This window comes from Myotis daubentonii, chromosome 3 (assembly GCF_963259705.1).
Source record: "Myotis daubentonii chromosome 3, mMyoDau2.1, whole genome shotgun sequence".
In the NCBI taxonomy this organism is placed as follows: Eukaryota; Metazoa; Chordata; class Mammalia; order Chiroptera; family Vespertilionidae; genus Myotis; species Myotis daubentonii.
The window spans coordinates 156,908,485-156,934,570 of NC_081842.1; the positions used below are offsets into that span (position 1 = coordinate 156,908,485).

Consider the following 26,086-nt stretch of genomic DNA (forward strand, 5'->3'; position numbering starts at 1 on the left):
GTGCTCCTTTCTCTTATGTTAGTTCAGGATTTTCTTTCCAAGTCCTTTTGTTCACAAACGTGCAAGAAAATAGCCAGGCAAGGGGCAAACCTGCGCAGAGAATGGAAGACCTTCTCCGCCACATTCCACAGGCTGTCGCCATGCATAGTTCTTCCAGTTGTCACAGCACAACTACAGCTGAATCGATATTCACACTTGGGTGATGGGTCCTAAACAGCTAGCCCTTTTGTATTCCTCTCTGTTATGGAGGGTAGAGATGCTGCTCTTGAAAGAAAATTCTAGTTATTTTAAAATTTACATTTGTAAAAGTTTTACCTCATCGTTCCTAATATTTTTCTGCCTCGAATCCATCCATGGGGCCCTGTAGAGGTTAACAGACTCCAGGCTAAGACCCCCTTACCAGTGATTCTCAACCTTCGGGCCCTTTAAATACAGTTCCTTATGTTGTGACCCAACCATAACATTATTTTCGTTGCTACTTCATAACTGTAATGTTGCTACTGTTATGAATCGTAATGTAAGTATCTGATATGCAGGATGATCTTAGGCGACCCCTGTGAAAGGGTCGTTCAACCGCCAAAGGGGTCACGACCCACAGGTTGAGAACCGCTGCCTTAGACTGTAGTGACAGCTTCCATCACTTTCAATATGACCTGGGAATGAGAGAACACTCACTATCTCATTACAAAAGTGAAACTTCATATGATTTACTTAAAATCTCTGAGAGTTTCCTCCAACATTATTTGCGGGCAAATAATGAGTCTCCATCCTTTTGTATTTCAAAAGATGTCTAAGAAAAGGGGATTTTTCTCATGTGGAGCCAGGAAAAGATTATTCCTGCTGATAGTTTGTCCAAAGCGTTTCTCTAGGAAATCGAGTCCTTTTGTACCATGTCCTCAAGCCACACAGCCTGGGGCAGGACATCCTAGCAGAAGTATGAAGGCTGACTCAGGCCTCATCACAGCAGCAGTCTTTGATTTTCACCACCCGGGTTCTGGATTGGTGTGCAGTCTGGCTATTTATTGCGAACAGTAACCACGGGACCCTTTGATGCAAACATTTGAAATAGAATTATCATTGATCAATGATAAGTATAGCTAACATTTATTGAACACTTACTATTTGCCAGACACTTTTCTAAGTACTTGATGTTTTTTCTTATGTAATCCTCACAGCAATCCTAAGAAATGTGCACGGCTATCATTCCCATTTTATAGATGGAGAAGTTTGCCTCCATTCACAGAGCTACTAGGTAGCAGGACAAAGATCCACACCTGGCCTGCCTGACTGCAGAGCCCAGAGCCCACGCTCTCAGCCCCTGACCACGCGCCAGATGAGAGCGGCCTTTGCATTTTACTGTGCAGCGGTCTCGGATGTGCATCTCTGCGCCATACTGGGCACGATGCACAGCGGGTTCTGGCCCTTCTGATTTCTCTGGCGATGGAAGTGAGGAAGCCTTATTAAAAAGAACAATGTCAGCTGTGGTCCAGGCTACCACCGTGTTGTCGGGTCCTGCTGAGAGACCCTCGGGCGTCCCACATCGTTCCTGTTCCATTCTGTTCCCGCCTCAGACGGTTGTGTCCTTTTTATTCGGACTCATTGCTCGGCAAGCTTGATTACTCCAGCCTTGCTCGGGTGCCGAGGCCTAGTCAGGAGCTGGCTAAGGACCACTGACCTCTCTCGTGTGTGACGTGCATGAACTCTGGGACGGCTGCACTGTGCTGGAGCGCTCGGTCTTGTTAGCAGTGCGAACACTTTGTGCTGCATCGCTGACTCTGTCTACACCCAGCTCTGCCCTTCCTGGGCCTTTGTTGTCTGGCCAGCTGTGCCTGTGATCTCCGGGCTGTGGTGATCAGAGGAAACAAGGGGCCTTCCCCACCTTCCCAGGAAGAGGAACTTCCTGATTGAGCTAAAGCAGCTCTTCCTGCATTGAAATCATTGGGTTATTTTCTTGAACTATTCTGTGTCACCACACAGGGGTGGAGGTGGTGGTGCACCATTCATTCATTCAAGACACATTTATTAAGCACTTTATTAAGTACCTCTTGATGTTCCAGGCACTGTGCGGAGCACTGGGGTTGCCATAACAACTAAGATAAAAATTGTTCCTGCTTCCATAATTTGCCATTCCTGAAGAAATTAGACACAAAATGAGGCAATTGCAATACAATTTGACAAAATAACTCTTTTGAAAGCGCACTGAAGGGCACCTACTCCAGACCTGAGGGGCTGGGGCACATTACCGGGAGAAGTGACATCTGAGATTGGACGCCTAGAAGAAGTTAGGCAGGTGAAGAGGTTGATAGTTGGGTAGTGAGGAAGGGAAGGAATGTTCAAGAAAGAAAATTCAAAGGTCTACAGGCTGAAAAGCATGCAGAGCCTAGGCAACCACAGTCAGCTCAGGACAGCGAAGCAGTTCAAAATAGTGTGGCAAGACATGAAACTGGAGAGATGAGCAGGCTGGGGCTAGGAAGAGTGGCTGTCATTTAATCTTCATGTATATCACTTAGGGACCACTTGCTTTCACAGACTAACCTACTGTACCTTGAGGATTTTGTAGCAGAGGATAGAACTGAGGAATAACATTGGTTGAGTCTTACTGTGCACTGGGGACAATGGATAATTTCAGAGACTTTGGTTCTGGATCCCAGACCGTATCATCCAAGGGCCCCAAGCCAGCCGGGTGCCTCTCTCCCCCAGGTGGAATCTCTTGTTGCTCAATGCACATCAGGGTCTTTCTTAGCTGCTACCAGTAGTGCTCTCCACTCCAAAGACGGGGCCTTCTCAAGGTCCCCTTGGCTCTCTCTGCTGCGGCTGTGCCCACAGCCAGGCCGGATGTGACCGCTATTATTAGGGTTGACCTCTCTGCATCGCTAGGTACTAGGAACTGAACCAGGTCTTTCACACTCACCAGCAACCCTACAAGAAGGAGTGTCTATTTTCATTGGTACAAATGGGAACGCTGAGGCTCAGAGACATCAAATCATTTGTCACAAGCTACAAAGCTATACTAGTAAGTAGGAAGGCAGCATTTGGGCCTGCTCTGATCCCAAAGCCATTATAACTATACAACACGCCCCTTTCCCTGTCACTATTGTAGTTCTCATTAGGATCCCTTAAGTCTGCTCCTTCTGTTTTCTTATTGGTCCTGTTTTTGAATTATAAGTCTCCCAACGATTGGGTCAGAGGCTTTTGAGGGGGTCTCTCCAAGAGTTGTCCCTTCAATGTGTCCTTCCCACAGAGAAAGGATTGAATTCAGACACCACGCATTTTTAGGGTTTATCCCCAAGATTTAAGACAGCCTCCCATCTCATTGTGATTAAGAACATTTCAATAATTTCTGATGTTGGCTAGAATTTTAAAAACTTTCCCAGGGGACCCGGTGATTTTTTATGCAAACATTTGCAGGCAGCCCTGGGGTTTCCCAGCGTATCACCTACGTGCCATGAGCAGGCCAGTTTCCTTCCCTGTGCCCTTCCCCACATTCTCACTGAACGTTGTTTTTTTATTTACTTTTGTCCCCTTCTTTCATTAAAGTTTTAATGTGCAAGGTCAATGCTGAAAAAAAAATGTGTTTTTGTTCCTCTGCTCCCTCCTGCCTCTCCTCTCCAACACCAATAAAGCCCAGGCACAAGTCCTGCGGAACCCAGCAGTGGAGACGGACGTATTAGCTAGTGAGGGCTCCAGCTTCAGACAAGAGCACTAATGACTCAATCAGGAAGCTTTTATTAAGTGTCTCTGCTAAAGCGTAGCTTTCCCTGCGTCAGATGGCCCTGGCTCTGCACCCCTGAAGGTAATCTGGACCCTGTCACTAATTACCCTGCTTCCTGCCAGCAGGTAGAAGAATCAATTTTCCAATTGTTTTTATTGATCACAGGACATTTTCTCCAGAATATCACTCTCTATAAAAAGGGGAATACAATGATTTCCAGTTCACATAGTCAAAGCATTTTATACAAGAAAGGCTGTTTATGAAGTGGTTAGGAGTGCACAAGGTAAAGTCAACAGACCTGAGTGTGAGTGCTGGCTCTATCCTTTACTAGCTATGTGTAGGAGGGCAAGTTGCTTAAACTTTTGGAACCTCAGTTTCTCCCTCTGTAAAATGGGAATAATACTAGTTCTCAGAGCTGTTATAAGGATTACCTTAGCAGGGATTAAATAAAACAGAGTCGTTTAGCCCATGAAGTACAGTTATTATTATTACTTATTATTATCAAGAAAGCCATCTACCTGTGTTCAGGCCAATCTGATATAGTTTCATCGGTTACTTGTAATTCTCCTTTCTCCCTTCTTCTTCAAAAGTAAGACATGACCTTGCTTTCAAGAATACTCTGATTATTACAATTATAGTAATTCCTCACTTAATATTGATAGGTTCTTGGAAGTATAGTGAAAAACATCATTATGTAACCAGTTTTACCACAGGCTAATTGATATAAATAAAAGTTAAGTTAGTATGGCATCTGATCAATTATACCAGAACGAGGACCTGCTGTATATGATACAATTAAGGCTTAGACAAATTGCAACTGACCTTTTGCTTTCACTTAGCCTTTATCAACAACTATGTTTTCATTGCAGAATGATGAGGTGGAGTTTGTCCGAACTGGCTACGGGAAGGATATGGTAAAAGTTCTCCGTATTCAGCGAGATGGAAAATTTCACAGCATTAAAGAGGTGGCAACTTCGGTGCAACTTACTCTGAGCTCCAAAAAAGATTATCTACATGGAGATAATTCAGACATCATCCCTACAGACACCATCAAGAACACAGTTCACGTCTTGGCAAAGTTCAAAGGAGTATGTGTTATTATTCTTAGATGCTGCCAATTATGATGCAGAATTCACTATTCTATAACATAATGATATTGCTTGCTTATTTCAAGTTCCCTTTGTGATTCTCCTTTCTCCATTCTTCTTCAAAAGTAAGACATGACCTTGCTTTCAAGAATACTCTGATTATTACAATTATAAACTTATTTTTACATTTAAGCCATTAAAAAAAGTTTTTTTTTCATTCTAAAGTTCCCAGTCTTACAGAAAAGCTTGGTTGTTTTTGTTTGTTTGTTTTTAATTCACCTCTTTGTTCTCTTTTCTTGGATCTCAACACTTATAACACCTTTTAGATAGAGAATCCTATTAAAGAATTTTATGCTTACCTTTTGATTAGGACCATGACAAAATCAAGGTCCTGAGAGCGTTTCAGACCATAAATTTACACATTTTTGTCATACATTTCTTTGTCTAATTATTTATTTTTTCATCTTAAAATTTATAGAAGAAAATACAATTTCTCTTCTTGGTGTTGCTATAAAAGAAAATCTTATGTACAAGATACACTTTGAAATATATTTGTCCAACTTTTAATGCTTTCCTGGTCTTCCTAACTCCATGACCATTTAGTATCCATATATGGCAGCAATTATACTCTTTCAAAGGGCATTGGAACTGATAGAGTCTGATATGTTAGCACTTTCACCTCAAGTTTTTTTAAGTGTGAGTGAAGCTGTGCTGGTCCACCAGCAGATTTCTGGGCAATTCAAGAAAAAATTTTTATTGGCTAAGAAGCCTACAAAGACAAGAAATGTAGATAGGAAAGCTTCTTTTCTCATGCTTTTTGGCATGAAATCCACACCCATGAAATGAAGAAATTTAACTGAAATACAAATTCTGCAAGGCATATCTCCGCTCTGAACCGTTCTCTTGCTAATCAGAATGACCCAGCAAGCACAGACCTGGCTATGGACAGAGGCATTGCTCTCTTAAAAACAAATTGAAAACAGGTGTTTATACTGCACCAAAAGAGAGAGCTGGGTAGCACAGATTCTCATATTTTCTGTACTGTGTGAGAGGTGAAGAGAAGTGAAGGAATGAATCTGGATGTTTGAACACCAAATTAATTCATGTTAGATAAAATGATCACATAATTTTTATCCAAACCAGAACACATTTTTCCTATTTTTTAAATTGAAATATAATGGACATATGACATATATTAGTTTTAGGTGTACACTATAATGGTTTGCTATTTGCCTTTATTGCAAAATGTTCACCACAATCAGTCTAGTTAACATCCATCACCATGCATAGTTACAGAATTGTTTTTCTTGTGATAACTTTTAAGATTTCCTCTCTTAGCCACTTTCAAATATGCAGTACAGTCTTACTAACTGTAGTCTCCATGCTGCACATTATATCCCATGATTTATTTATTTTACAACTGGAAGTTTGTACCTTTTGACTCCTTTTATTTATTTGACTTCTCACCCCTGACCCCTCACCTCTGGCAACCACCAATCTGTTCTCTGTATCTGTGGGCTTGGTTTTATTAGTTTGTTTTAGATTCTACATATAAGTGAGATCATAGAGTGTTTTTCTTTCTCTGTTAGACTTATTTCACTTAGCATAATGCCCTCAAGTTCTATTCATGTTTTTGCAAATGGCAAAATTTCATTCTTTTAATGGCTGAATAATGTTCCATTATATCAGTGGTTCTCAACCTGTGGGTTGGGACCCCTTTGGCGGTTGAACGACCCTTTCACAGGGGTTGCCTAAGACCATCCTGCATATCAGATATTTACATTATGATTCATAACAGTAGCAACATTACAGTTACGAAGTAGCAATGAAAGTAATTTTATGGTTGGGTCACAACATGAGGAACTCTATTTAAATGGCCAGAAGGCTGAGAACCAATGCATTATATATATCATATTTTCTTAATCCATTCATCCATTGATGAACACTTAGGTCATTTCCATATTTTGACTACTGTAATAATGCTGCTATCAACATGGGGGTGTATGTATCTTTTCAAGTTAGTCCTTTCATTTTCCAAATCAGGAAACTTTTGAGAGTGGAATGGGATGCTATTAATAATTATTCTAGGACAACAGGTAGGATATGTCTCAAAAATGTCAGATTTATCCTGAGGAAACCTGTATAAATAGTCCACCTTAATTATAGGAAAGCCCTAACTAATCTGTAGATTATGATAACACCATCACACATTGCCTGGAGATTAATATGAAGAATTTGTGTGGAAGTGAGGAGCTGCTTTATGAGGGTGAAGAGCTGAGGATGGATGGTCAACAGAAAGACTGTTTGCAAGGCAAAGACAGCTGAAGTGACCCTTCATTAACATTTTTCCTCGGAAAACTTGGAGGCCTATTTGCCAGCCTCATAGAGTCCAGAGTGTTTTGGAGTATAATGTAGTACTGTACCTGGTGTAGGTGATGGCAAGCTCATTGTGAGAAGCATCTGAACATGTTACTTTTGCTCATCTACTGATTGACACATGTCCTACAAAGCAGGTTTCTTAAAAAAAATGATAGTCTCACTTGGTGATGGTGATTTATCAATTACACTTAGGAGCCCTTGTGAAAAATTGGAATAACAACCAATTCAGCTCTCAAGATTCTTTCTAATTTTACATTTCTCTGTCTCTAGATAGCACTTGATTCAAAAGGGAGATCCATGGATATTAAAAATTATTTTTAAGTGGGACAAGTATTTCTGATCACTAGCATTTTGTTTCTTTTTTAAAATGTTTTTTTTTAAATCTTTATTGTTGAGATTATACAGATGTCCCTCTTTTTCCCCCTATTGCTCCACTCCACCTGGGTCCTGCCCCACCCCAGGCTTTTGCCACCCTATTGTCTGTGTTCATAGATAATGCATATCTATATATATAAAAGGCTAAGTGACTGTCCAACTGTCTGACCATCTGACTGGCTGGTAGATATGACATTCACTGACCACCAGGGGACAGATGCACAGGAGCTGCTGAGCTGTGGTGACTTGGCAGTGGTGGTTCTAGGGTGATGCATCCCGGAACCAGAGAGGAGGGAGCCCAATTCCTCATGGGGCTGTGAGATTCCACCTTTGGCCATGGGTTAGGTTGTTGCTGGGGCACTGTCGGCCCCAAATCTAGTTTACTGTGGAGCTGTGGTGACTGCAGATGCCGTTCGAGCCACAGTGCCACCCAGGTACGGTCAGCCTGGGAGGGACAATGGGAGGATGGCTCCAGGGCATGTCCAGCCCATCTTGCTCAGTCCCACCCTGCCGGCCACCTTCTAATTAATATCCTTTCAATGCACACAAATTCATGCACCGGGCCACTAGTATACACATAAGATCTTTGTTTAATTTCTTCCTGCCCACCATCCTTCCTTCCCTCTGAGAATCATCAGTCTATTCTATTTCTATGCCTCTGATTCTATTTTATTCACCAGTTTATTCTGTTCATTAGATTTTTGCATTTGTTTATTCTGATTTTTAGATTCAATTGTTGATAGATATGTATTTGTTGCCATTTTGTTGTTCATATTTTTTATCTTTATCTTTTTCTTCTTCTTCCTCTTCTTAAAGAATACCCTTCAGCATTTCATATAATACTGGTTTGATGGTAATGAACTCCTTACCATTTTTTTTGTCTGTGAAGCTCTTTATCTGACCTTCACTTCTAAATGACAGCTTTGCTGGGTAGAGTAATCTTGGTTGTAGGTCCTTGCTATTAATCACTTTGAATATTTCTTGCCACTTCCTTCTGGCCTGCTTAGTTTCTGTTGAGAAATCAGCTGACAGTTGTATGGGTACTCCCTTGTAGGTAACTAACTGCTTTTCTCTTGCTGCTTTTAAGATTCTCTCTTTGTCTTTAGCCCTTGGCATTTTAATTATGATGTGTCTTGGTGTGGTCCTCTTTGGGTTCCTTTTCTTTGGAATTCTCTGTGGTTCCTGGACTTTTAAGTCTATTTCTTTCACCAGGTAGGGGAAGTTTTCTGTCATTATTTCTTCAAATACATTTTTAATATCTTGCTCTCTCCCTTCTCTGGCACCTCCATAATGTGGATGTTGGTATGCTTGAAGTTGTTCCAGGGCCTTCTTACACTATCTTCATAGTTTTGGATTCCTTTTTCTTTTTTCTCTTCTGGTTGGGTGTTTTTGCTTCCTCATATTTCAAATCGATTTGATTCTCAGGATCCTCTAGTCTACTGTTGAATTCTTGTATATTATTCTTTATTTCAGTTAGTGTATGCTTAATTTCTGACTTGTCCTTTTCCATTTTTTGGCATTTTCAATAAGACCCTTAAAAGTCTCACTAAGTCCCTTGGAGGTCTCAAAAAGATTCTTGAGTAACCTTATAACTGTGATTTTTGAACTCTATATCCAGTAGTTTGCTTTCTTCCATTTCTTCCATTTGTGACATGTTTCTTTGTCTCTGCATTTTTGCTTCTTCCCTGTGTTTATTTTTATGTATTGGGTAGAGCTGCTATGTCTCACTGAGTTGATAGAGTGGCCTTGTGTAGTAGGTGTCCTATAGGGCCCAGTGGCTCAGCCTCCCCAATCACCTGAGGTGGACTCTCTTGGTGCACCCCTTTGTGGGCTGTGTGCACAGTCTTGTTGTAGTTGAGACTTGATTGCTGTTGGTGTCACTGGGAGGAATTGACTTCCAGGCCAATTGGCTATGAGGACCAGCTGTGACTACAGAGGGAGAGCTGCTGTCCAGGAAACACCCTATGGAGTAGGACTTGCTTTAGTGGGGCTTTGGTGTTCACTGAGTCTGCCCCTTGAATGTGTTATTTATTGGTGTGTAGAGTTGTAATCTGGTATGATCTGACACTGGGTACACTGGCTCTTGAGTCTCCAGAGAGGAGTAAAGGCAGCCACTGCCTGGGGCCACACAGCAGGAGCTATAGAGAGATCTGCAGATTCCTTTTCTTTGTATCAGGTTTGGAAGTGCCCAGATGAGGCCCATCTGTGAAGCAAGGCAGGTGGGTGCTGGTGCCGGGTCTTGGGCCATTTATTGATAGGTTTGGGGCTCCCTGACCAGCTGCAGTTTGTTTGACAGATATTAGCCTGAACAAGGACAGGCTATTCATATGCAAAATCCTCTGCACACTGGTTGGGTGCGGCTGGAAATTGGATGAGGCGGGTCTCAGGGATCACCAGGGTGGAGCAAACAGAAATGGCTGTCAGTCAGCCCTGTGACTGGGGACGTCCCAGCATAAGAACAATGATCCCTGCAAATACCTCATCTGGGAGAACACCACCCCCGAGTTCCTGCCCCGATGCCAGACAATCCTGTTCCTCCTTGTATGTGTCTGTGTCCTGAGAGCCTTGCCCTGGCGCTGGAGCTCAGAGGAAGTGGGACCTTGCAAGTTCAATTTGTCTGCCAACATTTTAGGAGGAGCAGCTGGGTCTCCAGCAGCCTCTGTGTCAGTGAGCCCCAGTCTGCACTGGGTTTTACAGCCGTAGTTATGGGGACTTCTTTTCCCAGCTCTGGGACCCTGGGCTGGGCATCTGTTGTGGGGCTGGGGCCCCTTGCTCCTCTGGGCGGCCCCCGCAGAGACAGTCTCCCACCTAATTAGAAAAGTGGCACATGTGGGTGCTGGGACCCCTTGCTCCTCTGGGCGGCCCCCGCAGAGACAATCTCCCACCTGATTAAAAAAGTGGCACATGTGGGTGCTGGACCAGCCCGTCCACGCCTCCACACCTCCCAGCAGTCTCTGTGTTCTTTCTTTTTTACCTCGTTCGTTGTAGGACTTCCATTCAGCCAGCTTCCTGATGGTTCTGGGTGATGGTGGTTCTGTATTTTAGTTGTAATTTTGATGTGGTTGTGGGAGGCCTGCGCCACCATCTTGGTCTCACCCCCATTTTGTTTCTTTTTACAGATCAAAAGCATAGAAACGTTTGCTATGAATATCTGTGAACATTTCCTTTCTTCTTTTAACCATGTCATCAGAGCTCAAGTCTACGTGGAAGAAGTCCCTTGGAAGCGTTTTGAAAAGGTTACTTTACTTATGTGTGCTCTCAGTTTAATTAAAGAAACTGGCTTTATGACATACTGAAATTTTATTGGAAACAATGTTGGTTTCTAATTTCCAGAATGGAGCTAAGCATGTCCACGCGTTTATTCATACTCCCACTGGAACGCACTTCTGTGAGGTTGAACAGATGAGGAGTGGTGAGAAAATATTTTTCATGTTTTGATTCTGCTATAGCAATTTCAGGTTTCTCTTCTTCTAAGTTATTCTGTTTAATAGGAAACTGTAGAGAATTTTGAAAGCTTTTTAATCTGAGATGAGAATGAGCATTGTGACTTTAAGTTATATTTTAAAACAATCTACTTTTTTTCTTAAAAATGAAAAATGAAATAATAGCTTTTGCAAGAAATCTGGGAGTTAAATGGAGTGGATCGTTTTTATTACCAGGTTTTGAGGTAAGGAAAAAAGGCTCATGCTGACAAACCCCCAAATTTCTGATATTTCTGACCAGTACTTTAAATATCATACTGTGCTTTAATTATAATAAGTATTATAGGAAATAGCTAGTAAATAACAGTCCAAGTTTCCCTGACACATTATTTGCGTACTATTACTATAAAAACGAACCTCACTTAAAATAGCAATGACAATGATATAATTCTTAAGAAATTTTAAAATTAATGGTGGAACATAATTACAATAACCCCAGGCCTGAAAGTAACACATAGTATTTCTACTTGAGAGCAGCCAATCACACAGCCTCACCTAACTGCAAAGGGAGGCTGGGAAAAGTAGTCTAGCCAGGTACCCAGGAGGAAGTGGAAGTAGATTTAGTGAATAGCTAGCAGTCTCTGCAACTGGAAGGTGAAAAGAAGACTGAAGATAGAGTTTGGCAAATAGAACATTGGTGACTTCTATAAAGAATATGTTAGCAGAGCCCTGGAGTTGGAAGTGGGGTGGTCAAGTATAAGGTTCTTCTGATCATAATAAGAAACCGGCTGCTCTTCACACCCTTGTTCTTTCTAGGAATTTCTAGGAGTTATCATTAGCCTGAATTGTAGTCACCTGGCTGCTGTAGGGTGGAAAAACTAGTCACCATAATTAGGCCAGAGCTTTTTCTTTCTGCAGAAAGCTACAGAGCTTCAGGGTATTACGATCACTGTGGCAGTGTTCCCAGAAGCTCGGCTTGACTCATCTGGAATCCAGTGCCTCTCCAATATGCCCTGGGGCTGGAGGGATCAGAGGAGGGCAAGAAGCATCAGTTGCCTCAAGAGTATGCAGTATGTATGTGCACACATATGTGAGTGCACACACATATCTTCCAGTGTTGTGTGTATGAAGATGACATTTGTACTTTGTGCCTCTTTGGAGAGTAAGGATCTGGTGCTCTTTGGGCAGCAGATTTTAATTCTTCATTTGTTTATTATCTAAGAGTTGAAACTGTGAGTTGAGCCAATATACAATTATTGTCATAAGAAATGCCCTTGTGTAGGCTTAACTGAAGAAAATAATCATTTCACACACACACACACACACACACACACACACACACACACACACACACACACCAATCCAAAGTGAAGGCTGTTGTTATAAACCCCTAAGTAGGGCTTTTGGTGGGGGGCTGGCTAGGTTGGTGAGAATTCTGCCCCCTCAAACACATGCACTTAATCACACATTCAGCCATGCAACTCCCAAAAGGGACTTTTCCCAGCAGAATATGTAACTGGGTTTCTCTTAGTGGACTGGATTCATTCTTATCAATTGAGCAAACATTTATAGAATGCCTACTGAATCTCAAACACTGTTTTGGGCCCTGAGAATTGCTGTAAAACTCCCATTGCATCATTTAGTGTACTTTAGGCTGTCTCAAAGTCTGCTAGTTCCATGGGAGAATCTGGAAGAGTGAAAGAAATTTGTTCACCCAAAGGAATGAGGACTGTTGTGTTTGTGACTTCCCCAGCTCTGAGAGGAGGGCTGGACCCTGCATGTGGGGTGCAGACTGCTGGTTTAGGTGTTATTTGGAACTTGGATCTTCCAAACTCTTTCTTTCATGTGTCTCTGTGAGCTCCAAGCTTAGCCATGCCTTGAAGTCACTAGGATGGTTGAGTTACTAATTTAAACTCTATTGGGCCCCAAACCTCTTCACTATTTGAATCATAACTCATCAAATTTCTCCCAATCTGACACTAATTATAAAAATTCATGGCTAAATAGAGGAATGGAGGATGCAGATGAGATCTCAACTGGCTGTGAAAAATAGTCTATTAACATGGAACGAGTGGGAGTAGGAAGATGGTTTTAAGGAAGGGATGATGACAGGGAAGTCCTGGAGGAGAAGAGACTTAAGAGATGTCAAGCTGAGCAGACCATAGAAGTGAGATGGGACAAGTGGGAGACTCAGGCCAGAGACGGCCTGAGTATGTCCAAGAAGGCTGTGTATGTCCTTTAGATATCAAGACTAAAGTGCTCTCCAGTTCATCCAAAAGAAGAGTTCTTGGCAAACCCCAGGTCTTTTAAAATCACCTTGATCATCACCTAGTGGTACAAAAGCCCAGTTAACTTCCTTCCTCTGGGTGATGTCAGCTCTCCCCACCCCAGAAGTGCACAGAGGGAGCTTTCGCTCTCCCTGCATGTGCTAAATGGACTCTCAAGGCAAATGACATTTAATTGATCTTCATTTTTTTGTAGCACTTTGTAAGTTTGAGGTTTTCTACTAGAATGATTTCATATAGTTTTAAAATATTCTGCTTTTAGCTATTTGTGTCCTTTTTGGAGGTGTTAAATGTGGAAGCAATTATCCTCTTCATGACAGGATTTTTTCTTGGCTCAGTAAAGCTTTGTGCTTTGTGACACCTGATGCGTAGGTAAGGAATTGGACTTTTATATTAATTCCCAGTGAGTGTCTTTCCCTTGGAGAACTAAGGGGGAGGATGTATGCTTCTCTGAGAGATACACCACAGTCTGTGAAGTGTGTAGGAGGACACTAAAAGCTGGAGAAGATTGTATTCGAGCAAAGTGAAATGTGAAAATCTTCCTTGTGCATTACTCCATAACCATGGCAGGCAGACAAAAAAATAAAAAATAAAAAAAAATTTTAAAAAGCTGATTAAGTGGTTTAATGGGAAGTAGCCTAGAAAAGGACAGTCTTTGGGGGTGAATTCACTCTTGTTAGTCTAAATTGGAATCTTTTTTAAAGTGTGTGAGGCATCACATTTTTAGTTGATGGGTCTATGAATTTGAAAGGCTCAGGTTCTTACCAGTGTTTAGGAAGCTGGGGCACTGCCAACAGAGGAGATACAATAAGCTCTCTGATTTCATCCAGAGTCTAACGTCTGCCAAGGGAAAAAATTCACATTCAAAGAGTATAGGTTTTCTGTTGTTGTTTTTGTTCATAGAATGATGAGTGCACCGGAGTAGATGGTTTGTGTTCTGCCAAAACTGTAGCAAATAGTTAACTGTCCTTGGGAACATGAGACATTTTATTCTGTGTGAAACCGAGGCCAAAACAAATTAGAAAATGCAACTGCTTTCTCCATTTTCTTATTCTAGCAAGAAAGGAGATCATTTCAAAGTTGCCTAGCAGGAGTGACACTCCTGGAAGATGAATAAATCTCGTCCCTGGCCGGAGGTGGATAGTGACGGCTCATCAGAAATAGTTTTCAGAACCCAGTGAGCCTTTGTGAAACCTGGGGAATATTTACAGGTGGTAGAAGTTTTAAGAAGTCAGTTCTGGCAAAATCATCATAAAAACCCTTATAGAGCATTTCTATGGGGCAGCCATTTTTCTTTACAAGTTTTTCTTAGACATCTGTCAACTAGGAAATAAGCATGGTTACCATCTCCATTTGACAGATGAGAAAATCAAGGTAGAAAGAGTTTAAGTAACTTTCTCAGGGGAACAGTGCTCATAAACTGGGGAGGAGAGGCACAGAGAGTGCTCAGATTTGAATTTAGAGATTCTGAGGCCCAAGGCTGTGGTCTCAACCATTATGCAACAGTATCCAGGAATCCTCTTGTAATTAAGACCATTGGAGGAGCCAAAGTTTTTTTTCATTACATGGATGCTGGCAATCAAGGCCAGCTGTTTAGGAAAAGATAAAATAGATAAAGTTTGCCTTTGCTTCTCCTTCACCTTCTCTTTATCTCCCTTCAAGGGTTCCCACTACTTTTTTAACACTACTTCTGATTGCAAACCCACTTTCATTTCTATAGGGTATTTTTTAGAAGGCAATTACTATTGGAAATAGATTATAGTTTTAATTTATAAAGGTTTAAAGAGTCAGTCCTTTAAAGGGTCTTTGTATTTCAATAGGACATTTTTAAGGAATAAAAAGTTTTCAAGACATGTAGGGGCCACTCTGAAAATGATGCTTCACATTCCATTTCAGAACAATGGAGATGGTATTTTTTCAGTCGAGGCTGTATTAGAGGCCCCCCAAAGTACACTATGGAATGGGAAGTGGCAACCCCTTTATCTCCTGGAAAGACCTCTTATTGTAAAGAAATGGGGAGAGTTAAAGGAAGGAGAAAACTTTGTGTAGAAGAGAATAATCCAAAAAGGAGGAAGAGACGTATGGAATCTCAAAATGGGGTATTGATTTCAAACTCCACTTCTGCCAGTTCCTAGCCAGGTCACTATGGGCAACTGATTAGAAGTCCCCTGGGTAAAATTACTTATCTAACAGAGATGTGAGAATTCAGTAAGGTAATGACTGAAAAAGATAACAAAACTCATACTGATAGTCAAGACTTTCTTAGAGGATATTGATGCCCTCTCCCCCTCTCCCTGCCACACTCTGTATTAGAGTTGTGGGTGAGGTGATCAGGAAGGGAAATGGTAAAAACCAATGGAAGAGAACTGTCTAGAGAAAAAGAGACTAAATTGTGAGACACTCATTTCTTGATGTGAATAAGACATGTTGCACTCTTGCATTCACTCATTCAACAGATGCTTATTGATTACTCCTACACTTCTCTCAGATTTGGGACTTAGACTCACTTGGATCAGCTCCACATTGCATTTAGAAATGCTGATTTTTCAGAACCATGTCTTCATCTAGAATCCGATAAACCCAGACAACCTAATAGCATTAAGGCATTGCTGGTGTCCTTCTCTTGATTCTTCTGCAGATATAACTTCCAATGAGAACTTCAGAATCTATATATATAAAAGGCTAAGTGACCATCCGACCAGTAGCTATGACACGCAATGACCACCAGGGGACAGACGCTCCAACCAGTATCTATGATGCATACTGACCACCAGAGGGCAGACGCTCAACACAAGAGCTGCCAAGCTGTGGCGAGATGTCAGAGAGCCAGTTTTGGCTCTATCCCTGCAGACCAGGCTGGGGGACCCCACCTGCCGGAGGGACCCTGCTCACTCCGCAGACGCCTTTCGAGCTGCGGCGCCACCACAGGTGTGGCCAGCCGGGGAGGGACCATGGGAGGTCCAGTCCCACCCCACCTAGTCCTGCCCTGCCGGCCACCTTCTAATTAATTTCCTTTCAATGTGCACAAATCCGTGCACTGGGGCACTAGTGTTAAATAAACATAATTTTCAGTTTTACCACATTATCTTGGAACACTCTGGTCGGAACACCTTATTTAATCAGTACATGTTTCATCAGCAGATCTACCACTAACCCCTGGCCATTGCTCTCTCTAGTAGATGCACACTTGTGGCCAGGAAAATATCAAAATATAGTCATTATTCATCTACTTCTGAAACTCCACAGCTCCTGAATTAACTGAGGCGTTAACACCACACAGACGATGTAAACCACTGGATTATTAAAGCTGCCCTGGATCGTAATTGAGGATCATGAGTTACATTCTTATTATTCACCTAAGACAATGTAGAACATAGCAATGCCTGACACCTCCAGCCCTTGATTTATTTACTAAGCAGACCAGGAAGGTTAGATATTAATCAGGAATAACTTTAAGACTGAATAGAGGTGACCTTTGTCATCTTGCCATGGCACTGTGCTAGTGGGTATGTATACCCAAGTGTCCCCTGAATGTCCAGCCTCACCAGACTGCACATACAAAGCAGGCTATAGTGATGTTAATTCCTGAAATTTCCTGGCCTTGTAGCTCTCTCATTACAAAACTTCTGGGCCTCTCCAGCTAAACTCTCCCACCTTCTGGCAGCCTGAGGGGCTGTCTCATGTGCTCAGGGAGAAGTTGGCACCATTGGGTACAGCTTCTGCCTCGCTGGCTCTGCTCAGCATTTGCAGAGTTATCACTGCTCCTTGGAAAGAATGATGTTCTCCACAGAGCATTGTGCCTTGGGGCTTCTCAGTGTGTCACCTGAAGCCGTGGTTTCTTTAGGCTTCACCAAACTGTTGGAGCTACAGTGTGTTCCATTTAGAAAAAGAAAAAGATAATTGTTCCCTCACTAACTCTGTGCTTCACCTGCCAACTGGACCCTGGGCTAAAACTGCCTGGCACACAAGCAAACAGCTTATTCAGATTATGCCTCTCACCCCTCCACCTCCCCCGTTCACCTCACAAGGTGACATCAGGGGCTGTGGGGAGAGCCACATCATCCCCTCCACTGTTTTCAGCTCTGCACTCTTTCCCCCAGGTCCTCAGGAACCAACTTTGTCCTTTCTCCTTCAGTCAAAAAACTTAGGCAGACCTATGCCTTGCATGTCATCAGCCTCATCTTCCCTATCTCTATTTAGGCTCCGTCAGGCTTACACTCTTGTCCCTTCATGAAGTTGTCTGGTTTCGCTGAGTTCATAACCACAAGGGAACTGAGGATCTGGTGGTGACTGGAGCCATAAGTCAGTATAGACAATCCTCATGAGGACTACCCCCAAACAGGGAGTCCTAGCAGCAGACAGAACTGCTTATTAAGTCATTTCAGCATGATTTTCTGTTGAAAGAGATGCAGCTCAAAAAATAGAAGGTATTTGGACTAGGAAACAACCCTACTTGTAGCTGAGAGGAAAGTATTCATTTCTGTGGGCTTCAACACAATATGGAGGTTTAGTCTCTGACCTTCAGTCCTCCAAGGGCAGGAGAGGGCAGTGAGTCGTGGGATCCAGATGGAGGGAAAGACATACCATCTTCATCATTTGGACTTCAGAGGAGTCAGGGAGACAGAAAACATGGGCAGTGATGTAGTTCTCGGTATAAGCATAGTGTGCCATGTTTTAATGACCAGAATCCTCAGGGCTAGGGATCAGTAAGAAGGCACTGATCCCCTCTTACCTTTTTACTTAAAACAGGACCTCCAGTCATTCATTCAGGAATCAAAGATCTCAAGGTCTTGAAAACGACCCAGTCTGGATTTGAAGGATTTATCAAGGACCAGTTCACCACCCTCCCTGAGGTGAAGGACCGGTGCTTTGCCACCCAAGTGTACTGCAAGTGGCGCTACCGGGGCAGAGACGTGGACTTTGAGGCTACCTGGTATGAGCATGTGCTAGGGCCTAGCGCTGGCACAGGTAGTGTCTGCCCTTGTCCTTGGGGCCTGGAGTTCATGAAGTCTTCAATTTAAAGGGAACCTTGGAGGCCACTCAATTCAACTTCCTCACTGTTCAAAATCCTTTTTGTTGGGCAACAGAAAGCCAATGGTCTTGCTTTGAGTTGATAAATCTGCACTTGAATCTCAGATTCTATTAGCAATAATGACCTTGAATGGACCACCTAATTTCCATGACCATCTGCTTTTCATTGATGAAATCGGTAGTTCTAAAATATGATTGTGTTCACAGAATCACATGGAAGGCTTGTTAGGATGTATGTCACTGGGCTCACCCCCCAAAGGTTCTGACTGCAGGTCTGACGTGAAGCCTGCCTGATAACTTGCATTTCTAACAAACTCCCAGGTGATGCTGATACTGCTGGGCCAGGGCCCCATGTTAAGAACCTCGGTATCAAGTGAGGATAATGATATTTGTCTTTACTACTTCATCGTAGATGCAGAAAGGGCTAAACTTTCTGCATCAAGGATTTTTCTAATTTTCAAACTGAAAGTCTCATGTCCCAGGAAACCTCCTGGTCCCCAGCAAACTGTGACAGTTGGTCACTCTAAGCTACACTCAAAATGAGATAACATTCACTGAAGCACTTTATAAATGATAAATGCCTTAACAATATAAAGGTATGATTAAATAATAATATCTTTACAAGCTATAATTAAGCCTCTGTACCCCCAGAGTTTACTTTTTGACCAGGTATCTCATTTCTTTGCTGAAGCTCTAATTGTTCAAAACTTCTAAGCTATGATGAGCTGGAATCTGACCCCGGTAGCTTGCTCCCACTGGTAACGCTTAGCTCTGCTCCTTTGATGATGTGACAGGCTGGGAAATGCTTAAAGAGAAACTCACCTCAATCTGTGTTTCTTTTTTTATTTCAAGCATTTCCCATGGGCAGCAGCCTGATATATTTTTGTTGAAAAGAGTACAAAATTGAGCATGCCAGAGTTAGGGTGCTAGTTGGGCCTCCCACTAAAGAGAAGGACTTCAAGTGGATTATTTAATTTTTAAGCTCAGATTCCTCACCTATAAATTGGGGCTAATAACAGCACCTGCCTCAGGTATATTAAGAGAATTCAATAAAATAATAAAATAAAATATTTAGTGCAGAGAAAAACAAAAAAAAAAAAACACCCTAAAACAACAATTCAAAGAATCAGCCATGCTGAGCAGTAAGAGTGCTGGAGTGCTTGGGAGTCCCCTTCGTGGGTTCTTCAAGCACAGAAGATTTATCCTGGAATTCCCACTGGGCCCTGGTGCCAGGTTAGGAAAATAGCCCAGTGACACCCAATATGTTTGTTGAGTGGTATTTGGCTTTACTACTAATTCAATTCCTGAAAATTTCTGGGCCTTCTGTGTGTGTGTGTGTGTGTGTGTGTGTGTGTGTAAGGAAATAGGAAGTGAGGTTTTTTTAAATATTACAAGATATTAATCTCTTCTAAAATCAACAATAAAATTGCTTTCTGAGGGACAGGAAGGTCACCACTTCTCAGCTTTATAACGCATTCCTAAAGACCACCCTATGAGCCTTCAGTTCTCTTTTCTGTGTTCTAGGGACACCATTAGGGACATTGTCCTGGAGAAATTTGCTGGACCCCATGACAAAGGCGAGTACTCACCCTCGGTCCAGAAGACCCTCTATGACATCCAGGTGCTCTCCCTGAGCCGGGTTCCTGAGGTATGTTTTATCACTTGCTGTTCCGAGGACTGAGAGAACTTGTTGTGTCTCATGTCAACTCTGAGAAAGAGTTGAGAGTTAAAATAAGAAAGTGGGAGACACATGAAAAATGACATCTGTTGTTGTTCAAAAGCTTGTTATAGCAAGTGAGGAGAGAGTAAAAAATGGAAAAAATCTGTCCAACCTGAAAACACAGGCCAGTGCTATATAGTTCTTTAGCTTTGCTGAAAATTCTTTGAGTCTTTTCATCTTGCCATGTTTAAGTTTCAGGAGATCCAGAAAATGAAGGATAGATGCAGAGTGATTTTATCTATCCATCCAGCAACCCAGCCAGCCATTTGATATTATTGAATGCTTATTACGCCTCTGTCAAAGCATGAGGAATACAAAGATACATTAGACATGGTCCCTACCCTCGAAGATAACATCATCCAGTGAAAGAATCATATCAGTAAACTATATGCAATAAAGAATAAATTATTATTGAAATACAGAGGAAGGCACCTAACTCAGGTACAGGGGATAGGACCTTCCAGGCTTTCTGGAGGGAGAGGTGTTTGAGTTGCATCTTAAGGAACAAGTGGGGGTTATCTGGGTTCACATTCAGAAGTGAGGGAGCAGAGTTGTATGGAGACAGGAGGCAGCGTGGAACAGTCATCTATTGCCGAGGGTCTGCCGCATGTGAAGTTCCGCGAGTGAGTGTCTTTCCATGTGCCTAGAGGTGAGTCAGGAGCTAGATCAGGAGGGCCTCTGTGGTCTTAGTGACAGTCTGTACTGTATCCTGAAAGCTCTCAGGAGCCACCCAGGGGTTTAAGCAGGGTCTGATGCCACCATATTTGCACTTGAGAAAGATCACTCTGAAAGAAGTAGTAAATTAAAAGGATACAGACTTCAGACAAGAACTGTTGAGAGGCTGTGGCAGAAATCTAAAAAATGGGCCTGAACTGTGGCCATGAGGGGCTAGACGGGAACTACCCTTGGACCTGGGCAGAGGGGCTCCTGCCGTGGCCCAGCACCCTGGAGGCTCGCTTCAGGCTTTCTTCTGGCTGAGCTTCTCTCCGCTGGATGAAAAGTCAGTAAGACCAAGGCAGGAGTCCGTGCATCCCCCCTAGACCATTCTCTGGATAACTGTAGCCCAGAATTTCCTGCCCAAATAACCCTGAGACTAATTCCAGAGCCTGATCAGTCTCTTCCCTAGATCCATCCTCTGGAGGGCAGATCATGCCATCGGTGTGTGTACCCTTAGGCCTGAGAGTGGGCAAAAGTCAGATGTTTGCAGGAGGTATGAATGGACTTGATATGTAAGCTGGGATGTCCACTCACCTGACGTAAGAAAGAAGATGGGATGGGCCAGGGCTGGGGACTGACTCTTCACATGCTGCCATGTCCTGGCATGGCCCTGGGAGAAGTCAGAGAACTTTAAATCTGATCCTGGCCTTCCAGGTTGCGATGAAGGTATATTTGTCAAATTAGAAAGATACAACATATTTTACAGAAAAGTTTTTTTTTAGCTTGATTTATAACTTCTAAATCTTTAGACATCTGGTATGTGGGCCTCCAATTATACTCTTACCTCAGGGCCCACACATGTTAGGGAAAGGCCTGGAGCATTAGGAGTGGAATGAGGAGGGAATTAGGAGCTTGACTGGCCAGGCCCAGGAGACCAGTCAGATGCTGAAGAGGTCTCCCAGGTTTCTTTCTTTAAAAAAAATTTTTTTTAATGATTTCAGGGGGGAAGGGAGAAAGACAGAGAGATAGAAACATCAATGAAGAGAGAGAATCATTAATTGGCCTCCTGCACGTCCCCTACTGGGGATTGAAGCACAACCCCAGCATGTCAGACTGTCACTAAGACCACAGAGGCCCTCCTGATCTAGCTCCTGCCTCACCTCTAGGCACATGGAAAGGCTTTCACTCGTGGAGCTTCACATGCGGCAGACCCTCGGCAGTAGATGACTGTTCCACGCTGCCTCCTGTCTCCATACGACTCTGCTCCCTCACTTGTGAACCCAGATAACCCCCACTTGTTCCTTAAGACGCAACTCAAACACCTCTCCCTCCAGAAAGCCTGGAAGGTCCTATCCCCTGTCCCCGAGTTAGGTGCCTTCCTCTGTATTTCAATTCCCTGACTGGGAATTGAGGTTACAGGTTGACGCTCAACCCCTGAGCCACACCGGCCAGGCAGTGTCCCAGGTTTCTGATCTGAGAAGCTCTTGCTTTTCTGAGAAGCAGGTTTTGTGCATGGAGAGGAGAAGAGTGGGCCCACCGTCTAATAATAGGACCAGGAGAGGAGAACAGTGTTGGGCCGTAGAGGACCATAGAGGTTGTTTCAGAGATAGAGGGGGAACCTGAGTAACGGACTAGTGGGCAGGTTGGGGCGGGGGTGAGTGGTGGATGGATAGATGGATCCACAGCTGCCCAGGGTGATGTACACTATGGTGGATTCCAGATAGAAGACATGGAAATCAGCCTGCCGAACATCCACTACTTCAACATCGACATGTCCAAAATGGGACTGGTCAACAAGGACGAGGTAAGAACTTTAAAAATATTTAAAGCGCATCTACCCCCCCCCCCCCCCCCGCCCTCCTTATAAACTTGGGTTGATAATGTCACCGACCAAAACTCTTGAGAGCCATTGCTTTTGGAGTATTTATAGTTGCCACGGATGAGCGCCCTGACTCTGGGCCTCTCACTCTCTGAGGCTGGAGCACCTGGAAGTGGGTGAGTGATTATAGAGGAGGGTTGGAAGTCGCCCAGAGTGAAGACAGAGAAAGAACAGAGTGTGCCCAGGGAAACAGCCCTGAGATCTCCTTCTCTGGAAAGTGCCACACAAGGTCACAGCTTCATTATTTTCCCATCACGAGGCGATGAGGAGATATAAAAGGTTCCATTTTCATCTCGTCCATCATCTCTAACTTTTGATTAAGTAGTCAATTCCGTAGCATACAATATACACAAAAAAAGGATGAAAGCGTTTTTGTGTTTCTACTTGCGATCATGGAAGGCACGATGGGAAAATGCAGGTTTTGAAAGGAAAGCTAGTCTTGGAAAAAGCGCTCACCCTGGCTTATTTTTAGCCGTGGCAGACGGTTAACCAAGTCAGTGTGTCTGACTAGACAGCTCGAGGTCCAGACAAGCAACCTGTGGCAGCCAGTCCTGGGAGATCAGGACCCCCCCACCTCCCCGGCCCTGTTACCCCTCCCGCCCACCTTCCCCCACCCCCCGACACCCTCGGATCACTTTCAGAATGGCTGAGTTTCTTCATTTGATCCATCCTTCCACAGACTTCTAGCATATGAAAAACACCCATTTTGGTAGCTTTGCTTAGTGTGTGGGGGGAGGAAGATAGAGAAGGGCCATCAATTAACATGGCTCTGCTGCCATAGACTCATATCCTTTGGTGAACAAAGACCCATAAAGGGTTGTTCAGAAGGTCCTACATTCTGCCTCCCGCCCCGGGACCCAGCAGCCTTATTAGCCGCCACCCTCCTGGCCAGGAACCTTGTTTCTCTGCAAATCACGTCGCTGGCACCAGCAGGCTGTGCACCACCCCAGCTGTGAGGGGGGGCGGAGGGGCAGCACTGGGAAGCCAAGGCCAGCTCAGGAGCCTGCTGGTGCTGACACGGAGCCCTGAGCTGCGGAGGAGAGCAGCCCTGACCCCACACGCTGCTCATTCAGCTGAAAGGAGAGGATGTTGATGATCACAATGCCGTTAATTAGGACAGGAAGATTTTTTAAACGATTACCTTTCATTTTTTAAAAAATATATTTCTTTATTGATTTCAGAGAGGAAGGGAAAAGGAGAGAGAGATAGAAACATCCATGATGAGAGAGAATCATTGATCCGATGCCTCCTGCACACCCCCTACTGGGGTTCGAGCCCGAAACCCAGGCATTTGCCCTTGGCCGGAATCGAACCTGGGACCCTTCAGTCTGCAGGCTGATGCTGTATCCATTGAGCCAAGCCGGCTGGGCAAAAAGATTACCTTTCAAAGGAGAGGGACCTAAGTGTAATCCTGGCCATGTCCACCAACAGTGAAACAGAAAAAGGCCTAGGCTTGGTGAGGAGAGCGAGGCTTAGTTCAGAGTCCCCCCACCCCACTGCAGAGAGAGGTGCGGCTCGTCTGACTTTCAGGCCTGCACTGATCCCAGCTCAGAGCCTTGCCCAAGGGCTGAGGCCACAGTGTCCTTGCTCTAATGTCAGACCAGAAGCTCCCTCCTGGAGCCCAGCAGGGGATCTGAAGGCAAAAAGCCCTGTGTTTCTTTGGATCAGGGCTCTGCATGAAGGCCCCTGAGTGACTGAACAAGCTGTCCCCGTGTCTGTGGCTGCACTGTCAGGCCCTCACCCAGCAGGTGTGTGCAAAGGGAAGGCAACACATGAGAAGCAGGGAGTCAGGACACACTGACTACAGCAGAGAAGTGACAATGACAGGGAGGGGAGAAGAACTCCAAGTGTGCAGCTGTCTGGAGCCATTTGGCACTGGGATAGCAGCCCTGTGGCCCTCACATGCTCCCGAGGGCACGGGGGTGATAGCACTGCACAGTGACTGATGCTCAGAAGGAGTCATCAGGCAAAAGCCGAATTATGTTCACTCCACTCCATTTAAAAGGCAGGGATATTTAATGCATGTGAGAAACATTCCTATCCCAATGACTAAAATTTTTCTAAAACTCTTTAATTTTCTGGAGAATTGGCTCATCGCTCAACTATTGCCAGAAAAATAAGGTGTGGCCATGCTTGACGACACTGGGTTTTAGGGCACATACATGTTCCTGCTTAGCAAGCTGTTGTTTTTGTCATTGATTGAATATTGATTCGTAGACTCAAGGAGAGGTCTATTTTAATGTCTCTGAAGTCCCAGTGTGTTTTTTCTGCAGGTCTTGCTCCCGTCAGACAATCCGTATGGCAGAATCACTGGTACAGTCAAGAGGAAGCTGGCTTCAAGGCTGTGACGTTGCAGCCACCATTTGGACTCCATTCCCAGCTGAAGACTTCCTTAGGCCACTCGTGGTGCTAAAAATCATAGCATTTTTAACCTAGTATGTTGATTTATAGTGCGCATTTTCCTCGTGTATGAACAGATTCTTCTACGCCTACCTCAGCAAGGTGTTTTATGATTAGTAGCTGTAACATGCTTTGGGGATACAGTTTATTTCACAAATGCTGAGCAGTATAGAACAATCATAAATTAATATTTCTTTTTAGTTGTCTTGTGTCTTTCTATCTTAGAGAAACTTGGGAATCAATTCACAAAGAATCATGAATTAATGAAAGTGTCATATCAATGAATTGGTGCACAAGTTTAAGAAGCAAGCATTGTTTTCATGCGACTGAGGCTAAAACTTTGCTTCTGGGTACTGAAGAAAATGTCAGGACAAAATCGCGTTTTGAAATATATCACCACTTTGACTTCAATTAGACTGAATATTTGAATTTTTAAGAATCTTCTAGTTTATTCCTACTCTAAAAGTACTTTTGTAATCTTAATGTACTGGCTTTATGTATTTTACAAGCCTTAGAGAATATTGAGTACACATTGGGGCTGTGGAAAAAAAAAAGTATAAATTGCTTTCTTTGAATAATGCATCACTTTGTCACAAAGAACACATTTAATAAAAGCTAAGTCAATACACCGATGAATGAATATACATGTAGAAAGAAGACTAGAGACTCTATAGATGGAAATATCAGTGGTGATGATTTCTGGATGGTGGGATTATGAGAGATTATTATTTTTGGCCATGTACTCTTCTGAATCTTTCAAACATGAACATTTACTACCTATGTAATCAGAGAAATAAATATAATTGATGATTTAAAGATGCATACAAATTGGAGTGGTGATTATATCAACTGACTAACTCTACTATTGTGTATATCATAAAGCTTCATAAACTATAATTTCAGAAACCCATTATGAAAACCTGTCCACTTGAACATTCTAGATAACCTTCCTCCATTTAAAACACTCAATTTATTAACTTAAAAAATCTCCATTTTAAATAAATGCTTGCATGTGAGCACCTAGTATAATCTGATACTTTTGCTTCTTTAACCTTTATAATATTACTACTTAAGGATGCATGGTATAGTGTTTAATTTCACAGGCTCATTTAAATCCTGGTTCCACCTCTTAGTAGCT

The 26,086-nt window shown here is 43.2% G+C and overlaps 1 protein-coding gene across 1 annotated transcript in view; it reads left to right on the forward strand.

The window, feature by feature from the left end:
* LOC132230903 (uricase) overlaps positions 1-25,764 on the forward strand; it is a 32,116-nt gene extending 6,352 nt beyond the window's left edge. The window contains exons 2-8 of the mRNA XM_059689054.1: positions 4,582-4,800; positions 10,674-10,790; positions 10,888-10,966; positions 18,011-18,194; positions 19,817-19,940; positions 22,390-22,473; positions 24,822-25,764. Of these exons, the coding sequence (XP_059545037.1) occupies positions 4,582-4,800; positions 10,674-10,790; positions 10,888-10,966; positions 18,011-18,194; positions 19,817-19,940; positions 22,390-22,473; positions 24,822-24,896 (882 nt within the window). The 3' untranslated portion in view covers positions 24,897-25,764. The remainder of the gene's footprint in view (positions 1-4,581; positions 4,801-10,673; positions 10,791-10,887; positions 10,967-18,010; positions 18,195-19,816; positions 19,941-22,389; positions 22,474-24,821) is intronic.
* The last annotated feature ends 322 nt before the right edge of the window (positions 25,765-26,086 follow it).